General features: G+C 46.8%; 1 protein-coding gene across 10 annotated transcripts in view; it reads right to left on the bottom strand.

The window, feature by feature from the left end:
- Positions 1–2,409: 2,409 nt before the first annotated feature.
- TTC12 (tetratricopeptide repeat domain 12) overlaps positions 2,410–25,593 on the bottom strand; it is a 50,214-nt gene continuing 27,030 nt past the window's right edge. For 8 of the 10 annotated variants that reach the window (XM_068555830.1, XM_068555827.1, XM_068555824.1 and 5 more), the window contains 11 exons: positions 25,478–25,547; positions 24,644–24,732; positions 21,766–21,934; positions 17,188–17,280; positions 16,069–16,129; positions 15,143–15,280; positions 14,579–14,677; positions 14,035–14,103; positions 6,096–6,197; positions 4,661–4,760; positions 2,410–3,800 (listed from right to left, as the gene is read on the bottom strand). In XM_068555830.1, coding sequence (XP_068411931.1) covers positions 3,238–3,800; positions 4,661–4,760; positions 6,096–6,197; positions 14,035–14,103; positions 14,579–14,677; positions 15,143–15,280; positions 16,069–16,129; positions 17,188–17,280; positions 21,766–21,934; positions 24,644–24,732; positions 25,478–25,547 — 1,553 coding nt within the window. In that variant the 3' untranslated portion in view covers positions 2,410–3,237. The remainder of the gene's footprint in view (positions 3,801–4,660; positions 4,761–6,095; positions 6,198–14,034; positions 14,104–14,578; positions 14,678–15,142; positions 15,281–16,068; positions 16,130–17,187; positions 17,281–21,765; positions 21,935–24,643; positions 24,733–25,477; positions 25,548–25,593) is intronic. The other 2 variants (XM_068555828.1, XM_068555825.1) reach the window with 2 other exon arrangements.

Below are 25,593 nucleotides of genomic sequence, written 5' to 3' on the forward strand. Positions count from 1 at the left end.
CTGGCCGGTCGCCGCCCAGGAGGACCAAGAGCCTCTCGCCTTGGGAAAGGGAGTGACTTGTAAATGTTTTCCTCACCTCCAAATACTCTCTCCGCTTACTGGGCCCTCTGAAGAGCCCGTATTTTCAAGGCATTTAGAAAATGAGAACTTTTGCTGAAAAAAGTCATGGAGGAGTAAACGTCACCTGGCCTCAGGATACTTCAGGTGGTACTCTCTTCCTTCGGGTCTCCAAGCCAGGAAGGTCTTGTCCCAACAGATCCTCAGGAAAGCGCCTACAATAGCATGTCCTACCCTTTCCTATCATTTCCTCCCAGTATCTAACCTCAATCCTGCCTTGCTGCCCTGTAGAAGAGCCGGTGTCACCTAATCTAGGACAGGTGTTCACCATCTGTGACCTGACACCTCTGCTGTGGCTTCAGGATGGTTATTAAGTTCCATCTCGGTCACATCTCTTTAGGATGGACAATCCCACTGCCCGTGGAACCAACAGACTGCCTTCTCGGAATAAGCCACGATCCTGAGGATGGTTAGGATGGTGCCAGGGGCTCCAGTCACGAGAAGAGGAGCCCCTTCTTCAACACGTAGGTAGTTTCTTCCAGGCTGCCTGGGAGCCCGGTATGGTAGCACGTGTTAGAGGTGACGAGGCTAGGGCGGGTTGGCTTCGCAGGGAGACGGAGCCACCGGTGTGTAAAACATCTCTCTCCACCTGCGAGAGGAGGGCAATCCTCAGGTGCGGCCAGACCCTCCTCCAAAGCAGAGGGATGGCTGCGCTTGGCAGGCTCTCCGAGGCAAAGATAATAATATAATTTGACTTTCCCCACTCTTCGGGGAAGAGATTACACATATAATAGCCATTTTCATGAGCTGGGGAGGAGTGCAGCCAAAGAGAGGGAGTGGGAGGGGGTCAGAACTTCAAATCGGAGGAGACAAGCCTGCTGGTTACGTACACAGGCAGGCTTTCCCATTTTTAAAGCTCCACTGAATTCTCTCCAAAACCAGCAAATTTTGCAGCCTCTAATTTTCTTCTCTGTGCTCTATTTAGCACCAAGCCATCTCCCTCTGCAATTCAGTAGCCTCTTGAAGTGTGTTTGTTTGCATGATGGGACTGAGTGGGTAAGTCCCAGCTTCTCTAATGTGGCCTGTCACTTGCCTGCCACCCAGGGACAGTAAGGCACCAACACAGAGTACTCCAGTGAGCTTGATCCCAGAGTGAGACTCTCAGGGCTACTGATTTCCTTCCAGCCCCCCAAAGTGACAATGATCTCTCTTGGTTTCCAAGGGCTATCTCACTTGCGAAGACCCATTTGTTTGGGTGTGCTGAAAAAAATCTCTCAGGAGGAGGATTTCCTTTCTTACGTGGTCCAAAAACATCCAGTTCTGATTCCTTAAAGGACGTGTGCTTACCTTTTCCCAGCCCCCTTAAATTTAACTCGGATGACATCAAAGTCAACCCCCTCAATCTCAAGATGGAGCCTAGAAATCTCTTATATTTGTGTAGCATTTTGCAATTCCTCGTGGCTTTACCTCCAAAACTTCATTCAATCTTCACAGTAATGTTGGAGATAGGTTGGACAGGTATTACTCTAGCTTTTCCAAAAGCGGCAACCAAAGCTCAGAGAGGTTGAGTGTCTTGCCCAAAGTCACACAGCTGCCAGGTAGCAGGGTAAGTAGGACCACAGGCCTTTGGAACTTTGGTCTGGGACACTTGGCATTCACTCTACCGTGCAGGTCCCGCCTCCTACCCTAAAACAGTCAAGTGATGGTACTGAGAAGTGGAAGAGTGGTGGCACTTATTGGACTTTTTGCTTAGGGACTTGGGGTCCAAAGGTAACCTTGTCAGTTTCAGAGTGGACTGAGGGCAACTGTAAGGGAGCAGTGCCTTTTGGGGATGGGGTGGGAGAGCAAGGTGGGTTAGAGAAATAGATTATGTCTGGATTTGTGAGAGTTCAGGAGAGAAACAGATCCCCCACCCCCGGCACTGGGAGCAGAAGACAATTTAAGGGAAGGGGGTGTCACAACATCCTTGCATGGGGCGGAGGAAGGCAGCGGGTGGTGCTTCCAGGACTGACTCCCCTGGACCTTACAGAACTCCCTGCTGGCGAGCCACACCCACCACTCAACCCACTGAATTCAAGACCGTGCGCCACAGCCAGGTCTGAGACCATGCAGACGCCGCTGCAGCTGTGTCTTGGCACTTCAGAGCTGGAAAACAGAGGCCAAAATGCCACTCCTGAAAAACCTGATGGTTCTAGCGTGTTGCCAGCAGAAAACAGCAAGAGGGGCAGGTGGGGTGTTAGGCGGAATCCAGTTCCTATCTAGAACCGTTGCTTACCAGAGAGTCTGGGAAAGTCTTGTGACCAGTGAAAACCAACAGGCGAGCACTCTGAAGATCAGTATTCAGGTCTGGAGTGGATATTCAGAAAGTCTTTATTGGCACAGGAATGAGCCAGAGCTCACACGGACGCCACGTCTCTCAAGAATTGTCCATGTACTTCATGGTAGAGTTGAGAATCTCCATCCCGTGAAGCTCTCTCAGTAGAGCAGCAAACCTGTCATAATCAGAACACAAACTCCAGGACATAAATGCCAGGGTGCAGACACCTGGCCCCCAGAGGCATCCCCCCCCCAGGCAGAAGCCGGCTGGGAAGGCAGGACAGGGCAGCTGCTGCTGCCCTGGGGAGCCCTAAAGATCAAAGCGGGGAGACCCTCAGGAGGCCCACAAAACACAGCAACACTCGCCGTGTGAGTGGCGGATGTGACAGGGACCTGCGGGACCTGCTCTCGGGAGCTCCCCAGCAGGTTGCCACAGCGAGCCCATCCTAGCTGATGTGCTTTGCTTTCTGCAGAAGAAAGATTTTATCCATTCCTTCCATTTGAACAATCAGACAGAACTCGAAAAGACCGTAGACGTCATCCAGGCCCACCCTCTCATTCTCCAGAGGAGGGGTGGGAGGGGGAGGCTGTGCGAGAAGGAAGCAGGCAGGCCAGAGGCCCTCCCCACCATGGAAGGCACCCCCTCCTGGGCCAGGGCACCACGCTCAGCCACAGGTGGGCACCTTCTAGGAACACGAGGACCAGGCGTTCCAGCGCCTCAGATCGGGGCAGAGCGGGGCGGAAGCCTGAGCTGAGAGAGGCACGATACCCAGGTCAAGTGCAGGCTCCTGTCTGAGCTTGTTGGGTGGCCTTAATCATGCCGCTCCCCAACCTCGCCTGTTTTCTCCAGCGCAAGAGCTTACCCTACGGGACATTCTCCCATACGCTTAGGTCCCAAGCAGGAAAAAAAAAAAAAAATGAAGCGGGGGAGGTCTGTTTCTGGAAAAGCAGAGGAGAGAGAAAGGAGACAGAGAGAAGGGGAGATGGTGCGAGAGGGAGAGGGAGGAGGGGTAGAAAGAGGAGAGGCTGGAGGAGACTGCGGGAATGGAACAGACAGAAGACGACGGCCGTCGGTGCCCGGAAAGATCCCTGTCCCATAACCGTGTTCCCTCTCCGGCTGCAGCCTGAGCTCTCCCCAGTGCCCTGGGGGTGGGGGGGCTTCCTCCAGAGAAGCAGCTGGGCTCCCTGCCGCGCCGTGCACCTGGGCTCGGCCGTGCACAGCTTCCCCAGGGCGATGCCCGCGTTCAGCTGCACGGCCGTCTTCTGCGCGTCGCCGCCCGCGAGCTTCAGCAAGACCGGCACGATGTCCGTGTTCAGCAGGGACGAGGCCACGTGTGGCACCTCCACGCAGTTCCCCAGGCAGAGGGTGGCGTTGCCCACCAGAATCTCATCCTCCGAGCCCAGCAGCTGCATCAGGACGCCGAGCTCTACAGGGTGGAGAACAAGCGGGAGGCTGGCAGTGGAACATGGGGGGCACAGGGAGGTGGCAGCGGATGGACATGTCACCTGCTCGGCAAATCCCTATTGAGTGCTCTGAAGCTCTCTGGCTCCTGGCTGTGTCTCTGAGGGACTTCAGGAGCCCAGGGCAGAGCCTGGCAGGACTCAGTTGTCCCGGGAATGCAGGCTATGCATCGGACAGGTCCATTCTCTCTACATCCCCAATCTGAACCTCTCAGCTCTACCTGACAGCCCCCGCCTGAGTGGCAGGCCATGGGCTGGCACCCTGTACCTGTGGGGCCAGGAACAGGTTCCACAGGAAAGGTTCCTGCTCCCCACTCAGTGGGGACCCCCTCAGGTCACGCCTGTGCGGCCCCAGAGGAGGTGGGAAGGAGAGCGTTAGCAGGACCCCTGCCCTGCATGACAGGGCAGTGACTGGACTAAAGCCAGGCTCAGCCTCTCTCATTCTCCTTGGTCACTAAGGTGTTTCCCCTGGGAAGGAAGAGGACCCGTGTTAGGTCAGTCTAAGCAGAATGCTTTACAAACAATCTCAATTCACTTGGAGTGGGGAGGTAGCTCCCAGCTTTGATTCTGTTATCTTTGAGCTGCTTCCCAGCTGAGTCTTCCAGCAAGGATGTGGTACCTGTGCGCGGGCCGAATGCTAATTAAGAGCTTTCAGAGCTGGAGGTGAGGTGACGTCATCTTCATACACACTGCCTGAGTCCGGGGAGCGGGTGACGCCATCATCCTCAGTCCTTCCTCCCTCCTCACCGGCAGTTCCCTTTGCAGCTTCCCGGCTTGATTAACCTCTGGGTTAATGTGGGCTCCACTTAAAGAAACTATCACTTACTTTTATCCAGTCTTATCAGCTCTTCTCGCGCTTCGTGATAACTATTAGTGCAGATGGCGAGTATCTTTACCGCATAACGTGACGCAGTCTGGCCTCCTGCCTAGATTTCAGAGTGAAATTAGGAAAAGAAAATCAATGCCATGCTTGTTCTCGGCCAGAAACTACAGTCAGCAGCTGTGATTGTGCTCGTGGCTTCCTAGACTTCTGAGACAGAGCTCTGCTGACAATAGCGTGTGCTTCCTGGCGAGTGGGCCTGGTCCCTGCTGGGATGCAGTGTCACTCACATCCTCCCTAACGTGGCCCTCACCCCCGCTATGAATGTAGGCCTGTCATGTACACCTGAGTAATTACCTGTGGAAGGCTTAGGAGTGAGTGGCTGAGAAGAGAATGGTGTTGTCGACTGGCAGATCTACCAAAAAAGGGAGGAAAAGGCCCTCCCATGTCATTTCGCCATTTGAGAATGAGGGTTGACTTGAGAAGGCTGTCAGGCTGACAGGCCTGCGTGGAGAACATTACGAACCTAGATCATTTTAAGAGGTGACAACTGTCGAATCATAACCCTTAAAATCACCCTATGTGGGGTCTTTAAAATGCATGTGTGTGTGAAGGCATGCATAATGCACATGCGTGTGCATGCAACCAGCAGGCTCCGGTGGGTGTGCAAGAGTTATACAGAGTGAATGACGGTCATCATCCGCGTGGCTGCCTAAACTCAGACCCACCACCCTGCCCCCTCAATATCGCCCCTGCCCCAGAAGCAGCCCCCCGACAGAGCACGCTTCCTGGTGCCACTCAGCCTGGGTTTTATGAGTAAGTCTCCCATGGGGTCACCACAGTAACATGGGGGCGTGACCCTCACTGGGCACATGCATCGCTGGCGGGACCCAGAGATGCAACCTAGTAACTCACCTCCCACTTCAGGAGAATCTAGTTAACTCTTGTACTGACTCACACAGATTCACTGCACTCATATTGCGGGGAAAATCTGAACATCCTTTTAAAAGCCACACGGTTACTCTGCAGCCTACATATCTCATAAATGGAGTTATCTCCAACCTTCTCCAGGTAACTGGATAAAGCGTCACGAGCAGGAAACCATGAACAAAACCAGGACCCAAGAAACCTTGTTGAAACCACTCAGACCATCTTTTTCGAGGACAGAGGCCATACATTTTTAAAGTTAGGTTTAAGTGGTAAGCAGTTTTTATGGATGTTATCTAATGAACAATTATTTGTTCAACAATCTTACATTGCTGGTCAGAGCAGAGTCTGGAGGGGGACAGGCAGAAGGGAATCTCCATTCGAGAAGGTTAGAAGCTAGCAGGGGGGAAATAGAAGAACCTTAACTGAACAAAGCCCTCCTTAATTCTGTTCCCCAAATAAAATATGACACTCCCGGAAATTCAGGAGGTTGTAACCAGTGAAGTTATTTTACCTTCAGGAATTTAATCATTTTCTTCACCACTCCTGCTCTGAGGGCCTCCTCAACAATTTTCAGAGAGGAAGAAAGGGTGCGGCTAAGAATGCCAGCAGCTCTCTGAGTGAAGCAGAAAGAAAGGCTGATTAAACGTTCCTAAGTGGGGAGGGGCAAGAAAGGGGTAGGGGGTTAAGGCTACAAACTACGATGCATAAAATAAATAAGCTACAAGGATATACCGTACAGCACAGGGAATATAGCCAATATTTTATCATAACTATAAATGGAGCAGAACCTTTAAAAATTGTGAATCACTGTGTTGTACACCTGAAACATATAATATTGTACACCCACTATACCTCAATAGAAATTTTTTTCTTAAAATGTTGATGACCTTTTAAAGTCAACAAACAGTTTGATGAGGCAAAAACAATCATTAGTATTAGATGCAAAACAATACCTTGACTTTAAAAATACAGTGGCCAAGGAATTGATAGCAAGTCAAGTACTGTTCTTTGTAATAAAGCTGCTGGGTAGGCAATTCTAAGGGCTGCCAACATTGCCCCCGGGTGCACAGAGGCCCAGCTTATTCCAGCTTCACACAGGACCAGCGTTCAACCCTTGGCAAGAAAGTCCTGCCCTGTATCACCCGTGGGGCTCTGATACCAACAGGGCCCTTATTAGATGGTAGACTTACTGGATGGATCCTCTGGGACTTTTAGCTTTTCCTTTATCTTTTCTAAATCTTTGTCTTTTTATTCTATTTTCTGGGAGACTTCACTGATTTTATTTTCCAGTTCTGGTTTTTAAAAAAATAGTTCTGTTACTATTTTATGGCCATAACACTATCTTGAATCTTTCTGAAGATAACGAGTGATAGTTATTAATTTTTTCTTCTGTTTTCTACTTCATCTCTATTTTTTGAGAGTCCAATTTTCTGCTTACCTTTCTTTGTCTATTTATTTGTATGGCTTTCCTGATATGCCTGGTGAGAGCTACCCTTAGCTCTCCAGTCACATTTATGAAAAAAGCAGTATGTTTGGGTACACTATGTTTATGGGAAGTTTGTCCACTGACAGGTGGAGAGGTGGCACTCTCAAATACTAGAAAGCAAAAATTTTTTCTCAGGTCTTTCAATTCCTTTAGGAAAAAAAAAGGCTCATTTTATGCCTGAGGAATAGATGCCTGGCTGCCAAATGCAGTCCCCCCATCTCTTACTTCTGTCCTCTGCTGTAGCTGGCAGTCTGAATTCTCGATCTTCTCCATGGAACTGCAAGACAGACCTGCTACCTCCCAGCTGGGCTCCCCTCATCTGTCCTCTACACGAAGGCTTCTTTAGCCCTGCCTCATTAATTACCAGTCTGGCAGCTGTTCTCCATCTTCCTGAAACTAGCTAAAATAACTTACCCTTTGGCGACCTCTTGCCTGTTCACTTTGTCAGTGTGGGTTTCTGCCTTTTTTTTCCCCTAATGTCTTTAGTCTCATTTTAATGAAGTCTCCAGAGCAAGAATGGACAAGCTTGTGTATTATCATATTACCTATCTTGTTTCCCTAATCTGCTTCCTGCAGGGGCTAGGATGTGACTACAGTTGACAGTACAGCTCTCTTTTCAGGCCCTAGGTGGTAGAGAGAGCACCGTATTAAAGGACCGGGTTCCCTGCTAAGGCTACTGCCCTGCTCAACAAGCTGGTCAGCACCCACCTAGCTGTGGCCAAGCAGAGTCCTGGGGACATCTGGCCCAGAGTCCTTGAAGGGCCAGTGTGGAACTAGTGCAGGCCCAGCTTTAGACCCACCAGCCAGAAAACCCCAAGTACCCAAGAACAGTGGTGCTTACCACTTTTGGGGTCGTGTACCATTTTTGAGGATCTGATGAAAGCTGTGGTGGCCTCCAGTCCCATGAAAATGCACATACACTCAGAATTTTCTGTACAATTGCTGGGGGTTCCAGGGAACCTGAAGACCTACCACATCTTCCTGGAGCCCAGGTTAAGCAGCTTTGCCCTGTAAGTCTGTATTGACTTCAGGGAAGCTGTGGGCTTGCTGGCCACAAACAGGATATGCTGGATCTACTTGGAAGGTTTTTACAACCCTGAAACCAGTCCCCCCGCTGTGATCCTTTTTTTTTTTCCAAAAAAACTTTTTTTAATACAGCAGGTTCTCATTAGTTATCTATTTTATACATATTAGTGTATATACGTCAATCCCAATTTCCCAATTCAGCCCACCACCATCCCCCCTTCACGTCCCCCCCTTGGTGTCCATACATTTGTTCTCTACATCTGTGTCTCTATTTCTGCCTTGCAAACCGGTTCTCCTGTACCATTTTTCTAGATTCCACATATATGCGTCAATACACGATATTTGTTTTTCTCTTTCTGACTTACTTCAATCTGCATGACAGTCTCTAGATCCATCCACGTCTCTACAAATGACCCAATTTCGTTCCTTTTTATGGCTGAGTAATATTCCATTGTATATATGTACCACATCTTCTTTATCCATTCATCTGTCGATGGGCATTTAGGTTGCTTCCATGACCTGACTATTGTAAATAGTGCTGCAATGAACTTTGGGGTGCATGTGTCTTTTTGAATTATGGTTTTCTAAGGGTATATGCCCAGTAGTGGGATTGCTGGGTCATATGGTAATTCTCTTTTTAGTTTTTTAAGGAACCTCCATACTGTTCTCCATAGTAGCTGTTATCAATTTACATTCCCACCAACAGTGCAAGAGGGTTCCCTTTTCTCCACACCCTCTCCAGCATTTGTTGTTTGTAGATTTTCTGATGATGCCCATTCTAACTGGTGTGAGGTGATGCCTTATTGTAGTTTTGATTTGCATTTTTCTAATAATTAGTGATGTTGAGCAGCTTTTCATGTGCCTCTTGGCCATCTGTATGTCTTCTTTGGAGAGATGTCTATTCAGGTCTTCTGCCCATTTGTTGATTGGGTTGTTTGTTTTTTTCATATTGAGCTGCATGAGCTGTTGATATTTTTTTTTGAGATTAATCCTTTGTCCGTTGATTCGTTTGCAAATATTTTCTCCCATTCAGAGGGTTGTCTTTTCGTTTTGTTTATAGTTTCCTTTGATGTGCAAAGGATTTTATTAGGTCCTATTAGGTCCAATTTATTTTTGTTTTTATTTCTATTACTCTAGGAGGTGGGTCAAAAAAGATCTTGCTGTGATTTATGTCAAAGAGTGTTCTTCCTACGTTTTCCTCTAAGAGTTTTATAGTGTCCGGTCTTACATTTAGGTATTTAATCCATTTTGAGTTTATTTTTGTGTAGGGTGTTAGGGAGTGTTCTAATTTCCTTCTTTTACATGTAGCTGTCCAGTTTTGCCAGCACCACTTACTGAAGAGACTGTCTTTTTTCCACTGTATATTCTTGCCTCCTTTGTCATAAATTAGGTGACCATAGGTACATGGGTTTATCTCTGGACTTTCTATCCTGTTCCATTGATCTATATTTCTGTTTCTGTACTGGTACCATATTGTCTTGACTACTGTAGCTCTGTAGTATAATCTGAAGTCAGGGAGTCTGATTCCTCCAGCTCCGTTTTTCCCCCCAACACTGCTTTGGCTATTCAGGGTCTTTTGTGTCTCCATACAAATTTTAAGATTTTTTGTTCTAGTTCTGTAAAAAATGCCACTGGTAATTTGATAGGGATTGCATTGAATCTCTAGACTGCTTTGCATAGTATAGTCATTTTCAATATATTGAGTCTTCCAATCCAAGAACATGGTATATCTCTCCATCTGTCTGTGTCATCTTTGATTTATTTCATCAGTGTTTTATAGTGTTCTCAGTACAGGTCTTTTACCTCCTTAGGTGGGTTTATTGCTAGGTATTTTATTCTTTTTGTTGCAATGGTGAATGGGATTGTTTCCTTAATTTCTCTTTCTGATATTTCATTGTCAGTGTATAGGAATGCAAGAGATTTCTGTGCATTAATTTTGTATCCTGCAACTTTACCAAATTCATTGATTAGCTCTAGTAGTTTTCTGGTGGCATCTTTAGGATTCTTTATGTATAGTATCATGTCATCTGCAAACAGTGACAGTTTTTCTTCTTGTTTTCCAATTTGTATTCCTTTTCTTTTTCTTCTCTGATTGCTGTCGCTAGGACTTCCAAAACTATGTTGAATAATAGTGGCAAGAGTGGACATCCTTGTCTTGTTCGTGATCTTAGAGGAAATGCTTTCACTTTTTCACCATTGAGAATGATGTTTGCTGTGGGTTTGACATATATGGCCTTTATTATGTTGAGGTAGATTCCCTCTATGCCCACTTTCTGGAGAGTCTTTATCATAAATGGGTGTTGAATTTTGTCAAAAGCTTTTTCTGTATCTATTGAGATGATCATATGGTTTTTATTCTTCAGTTTGTTAATATGGTGTATCACTTTGATCGATTTGCGTGTACTGAAGAAACCTTGCATCCCTGGGATAAATCCCTCTTGATCATGGTGTATGATCCTTTTAATGTGTTGTTGGATTCTGTTTGCTAGCGTTTTGTTGAGGATTTTTGCATCTATATTCATCACTGATATTGGTCTGTAACTTTATTTTGTAGTATCTCTGTCTGGTTTTGGTATCAGGGTGATGGTGGCCTCATAGAATGAGTTTGGGAGTGTTCCTTCCTCTGCAATTTTTTGGAAGAGTTTGAGAAGGATGGGTGTTAGCTCTTCTCTAAATGTTTGATAGAATTCACCTGTGAAGCCATCTGGTCCTGGACTTTTCTTTGTTGGAAGATTTTTAATCACAGTTTCAATTTCATTACTTGTGATTGGTCTGTTCATATTTTCTGTTTCTTCCTGATTCAGTCTTGGAAGGTTATACCTTTCTAAGAATTTGTCCATTTCTTCCAGGTTGTCCATTTTATTGGCATAAAGTTGCTTGTAGTAGTCTCTTAGGATGCTTTGTATTTCTGCGGTGTCTGTTGTAACTTCTCCTTTTTCATTTCTGATTTTATTGATTTGAGTCCTCTCCCTCTTTTTCTTGATGAGTCTGGCTAATGGCTTATCAATTTTGTTTATCTTCTCAAAGAACCAAATTTTAGTTTTATTGATCTTTGCTATTGTTTTCTTTGTTTCTATTTCATTTATTTCTGCTCTGATCTTTATGATTTCTTTCCTTCTGCTAACTTTGGGTTTTGTTTGTTTGTCTTTCTCTAGTTCCTTTAGGTGTAAGGTTAGATTGTTTATTTGAGATGTTTCTTGAGGTAGGATTGTATTGCTATAAACTTCCCTCTTAGAACTGCTTTTGCTGCATCGCATAGGTTTTGGAGTGTTGTGTTTTCATTGTAATTTGTCTCTAGGTATTTTTTTATTTCCTCCTTGATTTCTTCAGTGACCTCTTGGTTATTTAGTAGTGTATTGTTTAGCCTCCATGTGTTTGTATTTTTTACAGATTTTTTTCCTGTAATTGATATCTAGTTTCATAGCATTGTGGTCAGAAAAGATACTTGATACAATTTCAATTTTCTTAAATTTACCGAGGCTTGATTTGTGACCCAAGATGTGATTTATCCTGGAGAATTTTCTGTGTGCACTTGAGAAGAAACTGTAATCTACTGTTTTTGGATGGAATGTCCTATAAATATTAATTAAATGTATCTGGTCTATTGTGTCATTTAAAACTTGTGTTTCCTTATTAATTTTCTGTCTGGATGATCTGTCCATTGGTTTAAGTAGGGTGTTAATGTCCCCCACTATTACTGTGTTACTGTCAATTTCCTCTTTTATAGCTCTTAGCAGTTGCCTTATGTATTGAGGTGCTCCTATGTTGGGTGAATATATATTTATAATTGTTATATCTTCTTCTTGGATTGATCCCTTGATCACTGTGTAGTGTCCTTCCTTGTCTCTTGTAACATTCTTTATTTTAAAGTCTATTTTATCTGATATGAGTATTGCTACTCCAGCTTTCTTTTTTTCGATTTCCATTTGCATGGAATATCTTTTTCCATCCCCTCACTTTCAGTCTGAATGTGTCCCTAGGTCTGAAGTGGGTCTCTTGTAGACAGCATATATATGGGTCTTGTTTTTGTATCCATTCAGCAAGCCTGTGTCTTTTGGTTGGAGCATTTAATCCATTCATGTTTAAGGTAATTATCGATATGTATGTTCCTATGACCATTTTCTTAATTGTTTTGGGTTTGTTTTTGTAGATCCTTTTCTTCTCTTGTGTTTCCCACTTAGAGAAGTTCCTTTAGCATTTGTTGTAGAGCTGGTTTTGCGGTGCTGAATTCTCTTAGCTTTTGCTTGTCTGTAAAGCTTTTGATTTCTCCATCAAATCTGAATGAGATCCTTGCTGGGTAGAGTAATCTTGGTTGTAGGTTCTTCCCTTTCATCACTTTAAATATATCATGCCACTCCCTTCTGGCTTGTAGTGTTTCTGCTGAGAAATCAGCTGTTAACCTTATGGGAGTTCCCTTGTATGTTATTTGTCGTTTTTCCCTTGTTGCTTTCAATAGTTTTTCTTTGTCTTTAATTTTTGTCAATTTGATTACTATGTGTCTTGACGTGTTTCTCCTTGGGTTTATCCTACCTGGGACTCTCTGCGCTTCCTGGACTTGGGTGGCTATTTCCTTTCCCACGTTAGGGAAGTTTTCGACTATAATCTCTTCAAATATTTTCTCGGGTCCTTTCTCTCTCTCTTCTCCTTCTGGGACCCCTATAATGCGAATGTTGTTGCGTCTAATGTTGTGCCAGAGGTCTCTTAGGATGTCTTCATTTCTTTTCATTCTTTTTTCTTTATTCTGTTCCATGGCAGTGAATCCCACCATTCTGTCTTCCAGGTCACTTATCCGTTCTTCTGCCTCAGTTATTCTGCTATTGATTCCTTCTAGTGTATTTTTCATTTCAGTTATTGTATTATTCATCTCTGTTTGTTCTTTAATTCTTGTAGTGTTTGTTTGTTCTTTAATTCTTCTAGGTCTTTGTTAAACATTTCTTGCATCTTCTTGATTTTTGCCTCCATTCTTTTTGCAAGGTCCTGGATCATCCTCACTATCATTATTCTGAATTCATTTTCTGGAAGGTTGCCTATCTCCACTTCACTTTGTTGTTTTCCTGGGGTTTCATCTCGTTCCTTCGTCTGGTACATAGTCCTCTGCCTTTTCATTTTGTCTTTCTTGCTTTGAATGTGGTTTTCATTCCACAGGCTGCAGAACTGTAGTTCTTCTTGCTTCTGCTGTCTGCCCTCTGGTGGATGAGGCTATCTAAGAGGCTTGTGCCCAGGCTGTGATCCTTGAAGGGCTGGTTTCCCAGACCTGCCCTGGATGTGACGCCAATTGTTTCTCTAGGTTTAGGGCCCTGACCTAATAGGCATAAAAGTTGGGGTGATTCCTAATTTGAGTGAAGAACACATCCCAGGATAATGGCAAACAGCCTCCTGAATCATATCAACATTCTCCTCCTGATACACTGTGCTAACCATAGGCCTTCTTACTTTTCTTAGCCAAATGTCAGAATCAGAAGAAAGCCATTCCAGCATATATCTCCAAGGGGGCTAAAACCATTATGCATAAACAACCTCCAGAATCACTGGCTTCAAAATATGTGTCTGGCTTTTGTGACTATGGAAGAAAGATTCCAAATAAAATCATTTGGCCTGCCCAATTTGCACAGAGATGGCTTGATATAGGACAAATCAGATAGATTACCTCGGATAAGTTGTTAAGTGCCACAGTTTACAGAAAAGGGATTCTTAACTGGGGTTCCTGGACTCTAGGGCCTCCACAGATGGGCACTGGTGGGGGGTGTCACCAAATCCCCTGAAACCATAGGCAAATTCGGTATTTACGTGCTATGGGCATCGTTTTGAGGAGTGTATAATCTGTCCCATATCTCAGAGAATCAATAGAATCTGAAAGGTGTGGTGACTTCAAAACAAAACAAAACAAAAGTAGAACAACAAAGGAAGCTGTTTCTGGATTTCCCTGGGAGAAGCTTACTGTGAGGATTCCTCCATCCTGGCTGTTCAGTAGAGACAGGCACTTCCTGCTCACCTCCATGGCCCAAACCTACAACAACAGGGAGCGGGAGAAGGAGTTTGCCTGTCCTGGTCATGGTCCTCTGCCTCTTCCTTCTGAGTGCTCAAGTAGAACCGACCACTCTCCACTCCCTCCCTCTCGCCACCACCACGTCTGTCCACATTTCCTTCACAACATCTTCTTCTATTGCTCTCATTTCTTCCCACGTCCAACTCCCCTAACTACAGGGTGACACCTTGAGAGCAGGGACCACGTCGTATTTGACTTTGTAAATGGAGAACCTAGCACCGTGCTCAGTGCCCTGGATACTCAACTGGTTTTCAGAATCAGTACCTGACAGAGCGACTCATCCATCCCTCGGCAGCGCAGGGACAGAGCGTCCGCCCAGCTTTCCCCATTCCCACTGCCAGTGTAGGAGCATTTCCGTGCTTCTATCCTCTTTGCAGAAATGAGAACAGTTCTATGCAACAGAACGGGTTAAGGTAGGGAGAAAAGAATGCGGTACCTCAGAGACACAGGGGGACTGAAGACACAAGTTCATCATGAGTCCCAGGAGGGTATACATGACCTCTCTGAACAGGTCCACATCCTCCTCACACTTGGCCTTTGGAAACAAAACAAGGTGATCAATGATCTTCCTGCAGCTTGTCATGGTCATCTGTTCCCCTTGGCGATGGTCTCAGTATCACTCACACTCCCTAAAACTGTCAGTGTCATGAACCTAAGTGATGTGGGAAGATCTGAGACCGGTTTACAGCACAGAGGTGTGTGGCACCTCATGTCGTATGTCATATGTTGTATGCCCTGGGTTCAAACTGCAGATGGAGCTGCTGAAATGGGTGCTCAAGCCAGCTCCACAGAAAACCCTTCAAACACCTCCGGGGTGGAAGAGTCTTGATCTGGAGGACTCTGTAAGGCCAACTGCCCATCAAACCTACTGTTACAGAAGGGGTAAGCCACTGGCCCCAGCACCCTCAAACAGAATTTTTGGAAAATCCACATACTGAAGAAGAAGCCAGTGCCCTCAAAGCAGGTAAAAGACCAACTTTGACTAGAAAAGCTGAAATACCATGAGGCCCAAGCAGGCATCCCTGAATTCTTCAGAGGCAGACATCTGTCTTCGGGTGGCAGCCTCAGCGCTGAGGTTTCCCATAATGGCAATACACTGGCAGAGAGCTGAGGTGTTGGTGACCTTGGGATCTCTCTTCTAAAAGGGGATGAAGAGAAAGCGAATCTGCAGAGAGCAGGCAAATGATGCCAGAATAATCTCTAGGGGCATCCCTCACTCACCAAAATGTCTGGGAACAAGATAGCGTTATGCCACACGGGGACATCGGTGGGGTCACGCTGGTGGAAAGGAAGGAGGCACACAGAGGGGGAGACCCCAAATCACCTTGGCCTGGAATAGGGAGCCCTAGGGCTTAATCCCAGTCACTCCATCAACCAGATGGGGGCACTGGGACAAGTCCTGTCCCTTCTCAGACCTTCCATTTCCACATCTGTGAAATACTGGGGTGTCAGTATGCCCGCTAAGGTCCCCTGAGACTTCTATGGCTCCCTGGGGACAGGTCTAGTCACAGCACACTCTCCTGGAGGACTCCCCGCCTGGCAATTTTCTCCCTCATCAGCTCCAACCACCACACCTGCCCTCCTGACTGAGATGACTGCCATTCAGGGGACAGGGTTGCAGGTGGTACTTATGACGGGACGTGGCTCAGAAGAAGACTGATGGAGACCGACAGACTCTCCACCTTCGCCTACTGCAGCCCCCAGGCAGGCTTTCCTCCCCTGTAACCAGCTCTGCCTGTATGCCATCTCCACCTGCCCCCACTGCAGCTGTTTCAACAACCAAGCCTTGTATAAATTCCAGCTGTGAATAAATGATTAATCAACCTGAGAGGCAACAGGAGTTCTGGGGGGTAAACTGTGTTGAAACATCCCTGCTCATGCTCCCAAAAGGGTCTGTCACAGGTGATAAAATGAGGGTTTACTCACCAGCACGCCTGTCAGTGCCAGGAGAACATCCGGAAGGCTGGCCTGGAACCAGACTTGGAATCTGTCGAGAGAACATCAGCCATGATTTACTTCTACCCCGTGCAAACTAAAACATAAATAGAGCATCTTGGATGATGGAGCAGACCGTCCAACCCTGGGCCCGTGTGATCTGCCCCTGCATGGATGATTCATTCGGAACCAAAAATGGTCGTCACTGGGCAGGTAATGTGGCTTTACTTTTTCTAAGCCTGGAGACTTGCCTTTGATGTTAAACAACAGATCTCAGAGGGCGGCTCTCTTATGCAGAAGCTGCTGGAATCCCTAGGTTTCTGCCGAACTGACTTAGCACCACCCCTGCCCTCCCCTTGCTTTGAGTCTACACGCTGTGTGCCGTGCAAACAGGAGACACGGTGTAAGCATGTTCACGTGTCACAGCCTTGAGGAGGGCCCCGAGGCACACACACGTCCACCAGCTAGAGAGGCGAGTGCACCCTCCCAGCGCGTGCTGATGGCCGGCTGCCAGCACAAGCAGCTCTCTCGCATCATATGACCGTTCCTAAGTAAGACGCCCTAAAGTTGATGAGGAAATTAAAAACAAGATGCAGTTTTTAAAAAACTGAAAAGTTATGAAAATCTAAGACCTTTACTGTCTTCCCCAGCAGCAGCTAAACAAAGAAAAAAAAGCGCAGGGGGGATGGTTACCCATACTGCCACTGGCGGCCCGGGAGGGCTCTACTTTGTCACTGTGTTTCTCCCCCCTCCCCCTCCTTCTCTCCCTCTCTTTCTCTCTCATTTAATCAACACATGTCTGCCAGGCAGTTCCTATTAGGCACTGATTAGGGGAAGAAGCCTCACTGCATAGCAGATTTGCTTGCTGGGAGAGTTACTCTTCTAAGTATGTTACTGCTTCCAAGCTCACTGAGGGCCGGGTCGCCCCCCGCACCTAGAGGGACTGGAACGGGAGTGGCTGACCACAGCCCCTGAAGACATCAGCTCTCCTACGCAGTGAATCTTGCGATGCTCAGTTGGTCCAGCCTCCCGTGTGCCGCACGCTTTAGAAGATCAGACAGTTCAACAAAGGTTGCAGAAGAAATGTCAGTTTCTGGAAATAAAAATTACCTTTCTTCCAGAGCCAAGTCTGTGAGCAGTCCCATGGCTGAGTTGGCCTTTTTATCTGAGAAATCAAGAAACGACACGAGGGCTTCCAACAACCTGCAAAAATCCATAACACCCTCAGGGTGGGCTGACCTCCAGCTGACAGCGTCCCCAACAAGGGAGGCTTCGCGTGGAGGCCAGGAAGGAGTCAGCACCTGAGTGAAATAAGCTGAAAGGGCCTTGCCATGCCCACCAGGAAGCCCAGCCCCTGCCCGCCCCAATGAGGCAGACACTCTCCCGTGGGAATGCCTCTACCGCTTAACGTGAGGGCCCAGGGGAATTAACAGTTTTAACCAAAGTTCACTGATTATCAGATGCTGACTTGGAAGGAATCTCTGGTGCCTCTGCCCTGGGACTCTGGCTTGGCCAAGTTGAATCACACAAATGACATCTAAATGGCACGCTTACTAATCTGCTGATGACTAAGTGGGAAGGCCCCCTAATGAAGTGGGGGATGGAATCAAGATTTAACAAGATTTTGACAGGTTGCTGAATATATCAGATGAAATTTCAGAGAGTTAAACTCAAAGTCTTTCACTTAGAGCTGGAAATTCTGTTTAAGTAACAGAATTGGGAGACCTGGTTTATACCTGACTCATGTGAAAAAAACTTACAAATTTTTAGCCAGTGGCAAACCTGGTATATGCGCAAACAGTCTGGTGCAGCTGCCGAAAAGCTAATGCAGTCTCAGGCTGCCTTAACAGACTGACCGGCACCAGGACAATGAGAGTAGAAGTCATTTGTCCATCCAGCAAACCCACACCAAGCACCTACAGCGTGCTGAGTGTCGTGCTCAGTGCTGGGACACAGTACTGAGCTCCTGTCTCGTACAGGGACGCGTGTCAGATGATAGGTGAGAAACAGACACATGTCAAGTGGGCACAGAGCCCACCTGGCAAGAGCTGTGGGAGGATGGAGATGAGGATGACATTTCCGCATCACTTGAAAGTGGAGCGTTGGCTACTTGGACCTTTGTCCGTTCAGTCAACAGCACTTACTGGCACTATGTGCCAGGTGATGCGGTAGGTTCTGGAGCCACAGGGATGAAACAAGACAAGGCCCCAGCTCCAAGGAGCTTGTAGGCCAGTGTCAGGCACGTGGGGACAGGAGCAGAGCATCGGAGGCAGAGCACACAGCAGTCACAAAGGTGATGAGGTATAAAATCGCAGAGGCACACTTGGGGACTGCTGGCGGTTCCTCACAGCTAGTGCTTAGGGTGTGGGGAGGGCAGGGAGCAGCGAGGCTGGGGAGCTGGGCAGAGCCAGCCTGGGTCGCGGTGGGCCTTCTGGAATGTCTGTACTTTCCCCTGTTAGCCTGTGTCCCGAGTGTGGGCAGTGGATGACTTGCTTGGTGGGGGTGTATGGGGAGGGCTGCAGGCTCTTGAGCCCCTCTCAGTCTCTGAGCTAGAGGAGGCTCCAGGAAGCTGTATTCTAATAAAGCCCCCAGGTGATTCGTAAGCACTGTATTTCTCAGAAATTCAAGAACTAGTCTTAGAGGCAGTAGAGTAATTTCGGCATTTTAAGCAGGAAAGTAACAGGACAGATGTGCATTTGGGACAAATCCCTTTGGTGGTGTGCTTCAGGGGGATCAGGGCAAGTAGTACAGGAGCCAGGGAACCCAACAGGGGGAGAACTGGGATTTTCCAGACAATAAAGGTTAAGGGACTGAGCTGAGACGGGGCAGAGTAAGACGTACAGTTGAGAAGAAAGAGGCCTCACAATGACCTAGAAGTGATGATGGGAGACGTTGCAGGAGATCCAGAGGAAATGAATCCAGGAGATGTGGAGGAGATAGGACTGACAAGTACCAGTTTCTCAGGGATGTGGGGAGGAGCCAACCAGGGAGCCCTCAGGATTCTGGCCTCGGCAACGGGGCGGATGGAAATGCTATCTATGAAGACAGAAAATTCAGCCAGAGGGTCTGGTTTGAAGAACCGCTCTTGAAGTACTAAGTTTATGATACTTGTGACGTTGCGATGAAGGTGCCCAGTTGCAGAAGGATGTTTCCTTGTAACGTTTGAGAGAGAGACTTAGACATGATAATTAGGGTCACGGACAAGAAGAGGGCCAAGGGTAGGATCCTGCGGTCCCTGACTTGGAAAGATGACGGCATGCAGGGGGCTTGCAAAGGGAGCCGAGAAGGAATAGCAGGGAGTAGGAGGAGGGCCAGGAAGAATGATGTCAGTAGGACCAGATGCCATCAGGCTGTAACAGGAGATAAAGACTGAAAAGAGCCCATCAAACTGGGCTCTTATATTCAGGAGTACGGCCTCCAGTCACCCATATTTATGGTACTACGTTTATTCAGCAGCTTGTTCTGGGAGGGGTCTGGAAGTCGAACCACCTGAGGAGTGGTTGAGGAAACCAGGATGCTTGACCTGGAAAACACCAATGTCTTCAGACACGTCAAACACTGGGATGCGGGAGAGTTGCATTCTATCCTGCCTGCCTCTACCACAGAAGCTGGAACCATCTTCCCCCCACCAGGGTGGCATGTGACACAATTCTGACCAAAGAGAAACAAAAGCAGTAGCTCCTCTTGATAAAAGGGACAGACCTAGTTGGTGCTAACCTGTCTTAAAGAGGGATGTGATGCTTGGAGTTGCAGCAGCCTTGTGTGACCATGAGGGAAAGGTCAAGGGAAGGACAGAGACCTTGACCCTGCCATCGTTAAACCACCAAACCAGCTGTTACCATCTTTAGTCTTTTTGTTATGTGAGAAAAACGAGACCAGTTCTCTTGGCCAAGTCATCTGTCAAATGCAGCAGAAAAAATTTTACCTAGCATACGGGTATCATGTCTCTGAAGCTTCACCATAAGTCTGTGATACAGATGAGATACCAGGCACATCAAGGCTAAGCAGCTTTCCTGGGTCACACAAGTAGAAAGAGACAAGCAGAGGATTTGGGGTCCTGACTGCTTGAATCTAAAACCCCAGAGCTTTTCACAAAGGGATACTGGCCCTCGCTCGGCTCCTGTCCATGCACATTTGTCCCTTCACTTTCTCATTTGGGGAGGAATGTGAGGGTCATGGAACCTGCGTGCAGCCCTGTCCTGTTTCAGACTATCTCACTTCATTCCAGAGAACATGTTCCATCTCTTTCCGGTTTAACTGGAGATGGACATTAACGAGAAGAGTGGGCACACAGGTAACAAACTGGGGTTTCTTTGACTGTCTAAGGAAAGTAGGCAGGACTGAACAAGGTGATCACAAATGCCAAGACATTGGAAAAATTCAAATGAAACTCAAGCAATTCAAAGATAGCTGGGGAGAAAGCTTATGATAACTATAGCTACATTTACTCAAAGAGACCAAAACCAAATGAAAAAACATATGATGAAGGTATTGAGGAAATGACTGCAGAGTCATTTGAAATGTGAAATGCGCTTTTGAGGATTTAACTCGGCTAACGATCCGTTTGCCTGTGTAGGTTGAGCTTCGGGGGCTGCCAAGGCCTTTCCTGTGAGCCATGGGGCCGCTGAGCTGGGCTGAGAAGGGGAGAGTCACAGCCAAGGCTTATCCTGTCCTCAGCACACATAGACTTCCTCACTGACATGGGACCAGCCCCAGAGGTCTCGCTGTGGTCCAAGAAGGTCTGACACAGCTGCAGATTTGACTGCTTTCCTTTTGGGGAACAGAGAGTAGGAGAGAGGCTCCAAGGCCTGGGAGACAGCTGGCTGAGATGCCCCGAGTCCCTAGCTGCACTTTCTCCTGCCCCATCTGTGAAATGGGGTAATGACACTTATCTTGCCTCCCTCCCAATGAGATGATAGTGAACAGAATCGGAAGCCAACTTCTGTTTTTAGATTACATAGGAAGCATTTATAAAGCAAAGGTAAAATCATTGCTACTATTTCTTTTAGGTTGAACCACATGAAACTGCCAACATGCAGCCTTTTTTGACATAAAAAGTGGCAATTTCACATATTCAAACTAATAATCTTTAGAAGGAAAAGCACTGGGCAGAATCACTCTGCTTCAGTCATTTTTTTAAAAAGTTTACTTAGGAAAGAGGAGCATTCCATTCCTATCACCTTAAGCCTTGGAAAGACCTACATGTAACAGTATTTGAAATGTGTTTTATTTACTTATACCCTACCTTGCTCCAGAAAGGGTTTAAGGATATGCAAAATCAGATAGTATTACCTGAAACAGGAATAAATGAAGAAAAGTAAGGACAGGAACAGGGTAGAGCCAGGACTGAGGCTAAAAGGGCAGAAACAAATGGCCTATTTTACAGTTGGGTTCCCAATTGCTGGTTTTGGAAGTGCTGCCATATTTACAAGGTCTGCGGTGTCTATGAGATGGAAACAGGCTCAGGAGAAGTGACACTGTCCATGGTACTAAGTTCCGACAGGAGTGTCCTGAAGGTCCCCATGAGGGAGTGTTCTTCTCAAAGGCTCTTTCTGTTTTTGATCCTTAATCTGGTAGGCTGGCACCTCTCACGTCAGAGATGTGAGACAGGAGCCAGGCAGGTGTTAATGTGGCAGGTAAGGTCTGAGATGCTGCCGGGAAGCTCCCACCCACAGCGCAGAGCCTTACCCGGTCAGGTCAAGGTGCCCCATGATGAGGTTCCGTCCATTCTCCGTCTGGGCGAGCTGCAGCAGCAGGGCCAGGGTCTGCTGCCGGATGTTCAGGACCCTGGAGGCCAAGAGGGAGGGCAGCAGCTGGCCCGTGTCTGGGCGCAGCACAAGTAGGCGTTGGTTCTCCTCTGCAAGACACAGGGCACGTCTGTCTGGTGCAGACCATGACAGCAGTCACACCAGTTCTGTCTCCCCACATCTCAACGGGAAACCCAGCTCTTCCCCATGCATTTGAGAGGCAGGATAATGAAGGGTAAGAGCACGGATTCTAGAACCAGACTGCTGGGTCTGAATGACCAAGAAACGACCTTAGCCGAGTTGTCAACCCCTGAGCTCCTCAGCTTCCTCATCAGTGGAACGAGGAAGGCAACCAACATACCAGAGTTGTCGTGAGGATCAAATGAGTCAATACGTGATGGTGCGGAGAACAGGGACCGGCACACATACATTAGCAATTATCACTATTCTGGCCAGAGGCCTCTCGGTGTACGGTATTCAGAAATGTGAGGAAAGGAAAAGAAATCAGCTTAATGGTGGAAGAGCTTTAGACCATCAATTTTCATACAATGGCCAGAGCAACTATTTGAGTTTTTTCTAGAAAACTAGAACGATCACATGAGAACGTTAATGAATAAAGCATGCTCCCCTTCCTAGACCATGAGCTATTTCCAGGGTGGTGGCATCAGATTTGCCCACACCCCGCTTTCGCCTGGTGCGTTTTCTAACAAGGTACGTGAATTTGAGAGCAGGCAGAGGTACAGGCTGGGGTATGAGGCTAAGCTATGAAACAGAGCAGAGTTTGTTTAGTTTACATAAAAATGAAAAGTAGCTCAGTGTAAACAATTCAAATAACACAATGTGTATACAGCTGAAAATGAAAGTCCTCTTCTCCCGTCCGTATCCCCTCCAGGTAAGCCCTTTCCCTAAGGGGGCTAGTATTCACCCTTCTTATGAACAATGTTAAAATATGATACATCCTACCCCGAAACTGGCTGTTCTCTCTCCGTCAGCACTATATCACAGACATATTTCCACGTCTTTACTTTTAAGCATTCCTTTGTCCTTTTTAAAAACCGCTCTGTATTTATTGAATTGGATATACCAAGATTTCATTGATCTGAGATACAGCATGTACGTCACAGGCTGTGTCCGACAGTATTTTTCCAGATATTAAAGAAAGATGTGACCCCAAGGTTCACAGAAACCAAAGTGGGCTGCAGGGTGAGGAAGTTGGGCTGCACGGAGGGAATCATGTCCAATTCATACTGAGGAAACAGCCAGTCACCAAGCCTGCCTCCCTAACACTTGGGCAGGGCGATTTGCAAAAACACTGCTCAGAGCCAGTGCAGTGTTCTACAAGTAGCAGGGCACCTTGATAAGGATATTAGTCTGAACGTAATTCCCTGCAGGGAAGAGTCCCCCTGATTCTCTAGAGCTTAGCAACCTAAGTGTCCATCATCGGATGAATGGATAAAGAAGATGTGGCACATATATACAATGGAATATTACTCAGCCATAAAAAGAAACGAAATGGAGTTATTTGTAGTGAGGTGGATGGAGTTAGAGTCTGTCATACAGAGTGAAGTAAGTCAGAAAGAGAAAAACAAATACAGTATGCTAACACATATATACGGACTCTAAGGGAAAAAAAAAAAAAGTCATGAAGAACCTAGTGGTAAGATGGGAATAAAGACACAGACCTACTAGAGAATGGACTTGAGGATATGGGGAGGGGGAAGGGTAAGCTGTGACAAAGTGAGAGAGTGGCATGGATATATATACACTACCAAACGTAAACTAGACAGCTAGTGGGAAGCAGCCGCATAGCCCAGGGAGATCAGCTCGGTGCTTTGTGACCACCTAGAGGGGTGGGTTAGGGAGGGTGGGAGGGAGGGAGACGCAAGAGGGAAGAGATATGGGGATATATGTATATGTATAACTGATTCACTTTGTTATAAAGCAGAAACTAACACACCATTGTAAAGCAATTATACTCCAATAAAGATGTTAAGAAAAAAAAAAGAACTCTAGAATTTAACATGATTCCTCCACCCTACTAAATCAGGAAGAAAATCATATTACCTCATATTCAGCATTTAATCGTTTACAAGCTGCATTTACAAGCTCTCTCGACAGCTCCCCACAGAAGCCTGTGCATGGCATACACAGCTATCACTATTCCCATTTTCACTGTTTTGTGTCCAAAGTCAAACATTTCCCCCTCATTAAAAAAAAAAAACACAATTGTTTTAAAAAAATGAGGGAAATACCTAAAATTTTATTGAGGTCACTAAAGTGATAAGACTGTACAAAAACTTAGTGAACCCCAGAAGAGGCTAATATGCAAAAAGGGAAGAGTTACGGTAAATAACTCCCCATAGCATGTTACTGTCCCAATATTATGCACTAATTAATCAGTGTCACAAGAGGCCGGCAGGGATGGTTGTAAATCTCATGATGCTGAAACCGGTACTGTGGTCAGCAAAAAAGGAGCACTATTTTTCAGCAGACAGTAAAGGAAAAACTCTGCCTGCCTCACTGCCAGTGCACGAGCTGAAATCACTAGTCTGCAAAGAGCCTGGGCGAGTGCCCAGGTGATGAGACCACGCATGATGCTGACCATGACCTTGCCCACCGTGGAGGCGGCTGCGAGGGTGCCGGAGACACGACTGCAGCGCAGGTCTTGCTTCTGACACACATGTTTTTCCCGGGGAGGGTCTAGACCGCCATCTCCAGGGCCTGTCCTAGAGGAACAATCCTGCCTGCCCACACCCCCGCCCCGTAGCCCTCCCATTACCAGCGCATTAACGATGATCGATGGTTATTCCCTGGCTTACCGTTCTCACTGCACACCGCTTGCCAGAGCCTGAGAACAGACATGCATACTGTCTCTTCCACTGCATCTTTTCCTGCTGTGGAAAAGCACCTACGATGGGCAAGGGAGAGCAATATTAAAACTGCAAATCAGTCTTGATCTTCCTTTCAGTTGGTTTTATTTCACCTCCAGACTCCTCAAATGTGGGTTTAAGAAAGTCACTTCTTAATCCAGAACTGCAGGTCACCAGGACCAAGGGACTGCTAGGCTCTCAACTGAGAGCTCCAGGACAAGGATGCAGCCAAGGAAGCTGGGTCTGCACAGAGGGAGGGCGGTGAGCCAGGGGCCAGGGCATCGGCTGCAGCAGGACCAATGAACTGCGGTGGGCCAGCAGACCACTTAGGGTTCGTGAGTCTCATCCCACACACAAACGTGTGCCGGTGACTCCAACCCACACCAGTGTCCTAAGCCATGGGAACTGCACCAGAACAATTGAAATACAAAATAAAATAAATTTAGCAAACTACCTCCTGCCATATGGGTCTTTCTTCAGATACGATGATAAATGAGATCAGCCAGGAACCAGCTGATCTCATTTCCTGTTACGATCAGCAAATTCCAAAAGAGGACAAAAACAAAGAGCCATCTTGCAAAAATTGGTGGGAAACCAGCAAGAGTGGCCATTTCTCTGACTCTGAAGTGCTCGGAGGAACCCTGGGAAGTTTTCCTAACCCAGTATTGACTGAAGGTAGTACCATCCAGGGATCACGCTGCCTGTGTGATGAGTGTCTGATTTCATGAGAAATGGTTGTCTTTCCTTGCTTTGATGCCAGGCTGTCTTTACAAACATCCCTACCTTCTTATGACCTCATTCTCACTGATGATACTGAATCCATTGTGTGTTCTGAATAAAGTGCGTTCCGTGCCTGAAACAAGTTCAGAGAAAACCGTGTCATCAGACTCCTGAACTGT

This window comes from Eschrichtius robustus, chromosome 11 (assembly GCF_028021215.1).
Source record: "Eschrichtius robustus isolate mEscRob2 chromosome 11, mEscRob2.pri, whole genome shotgun sequence".
Lineage (NCBI taxonomy): Eukaryota > Metazoa > Chordata > Mammalia > Artiodactyla > Eschrichtiidae > Eschrichtius > Eschrichtius robustus.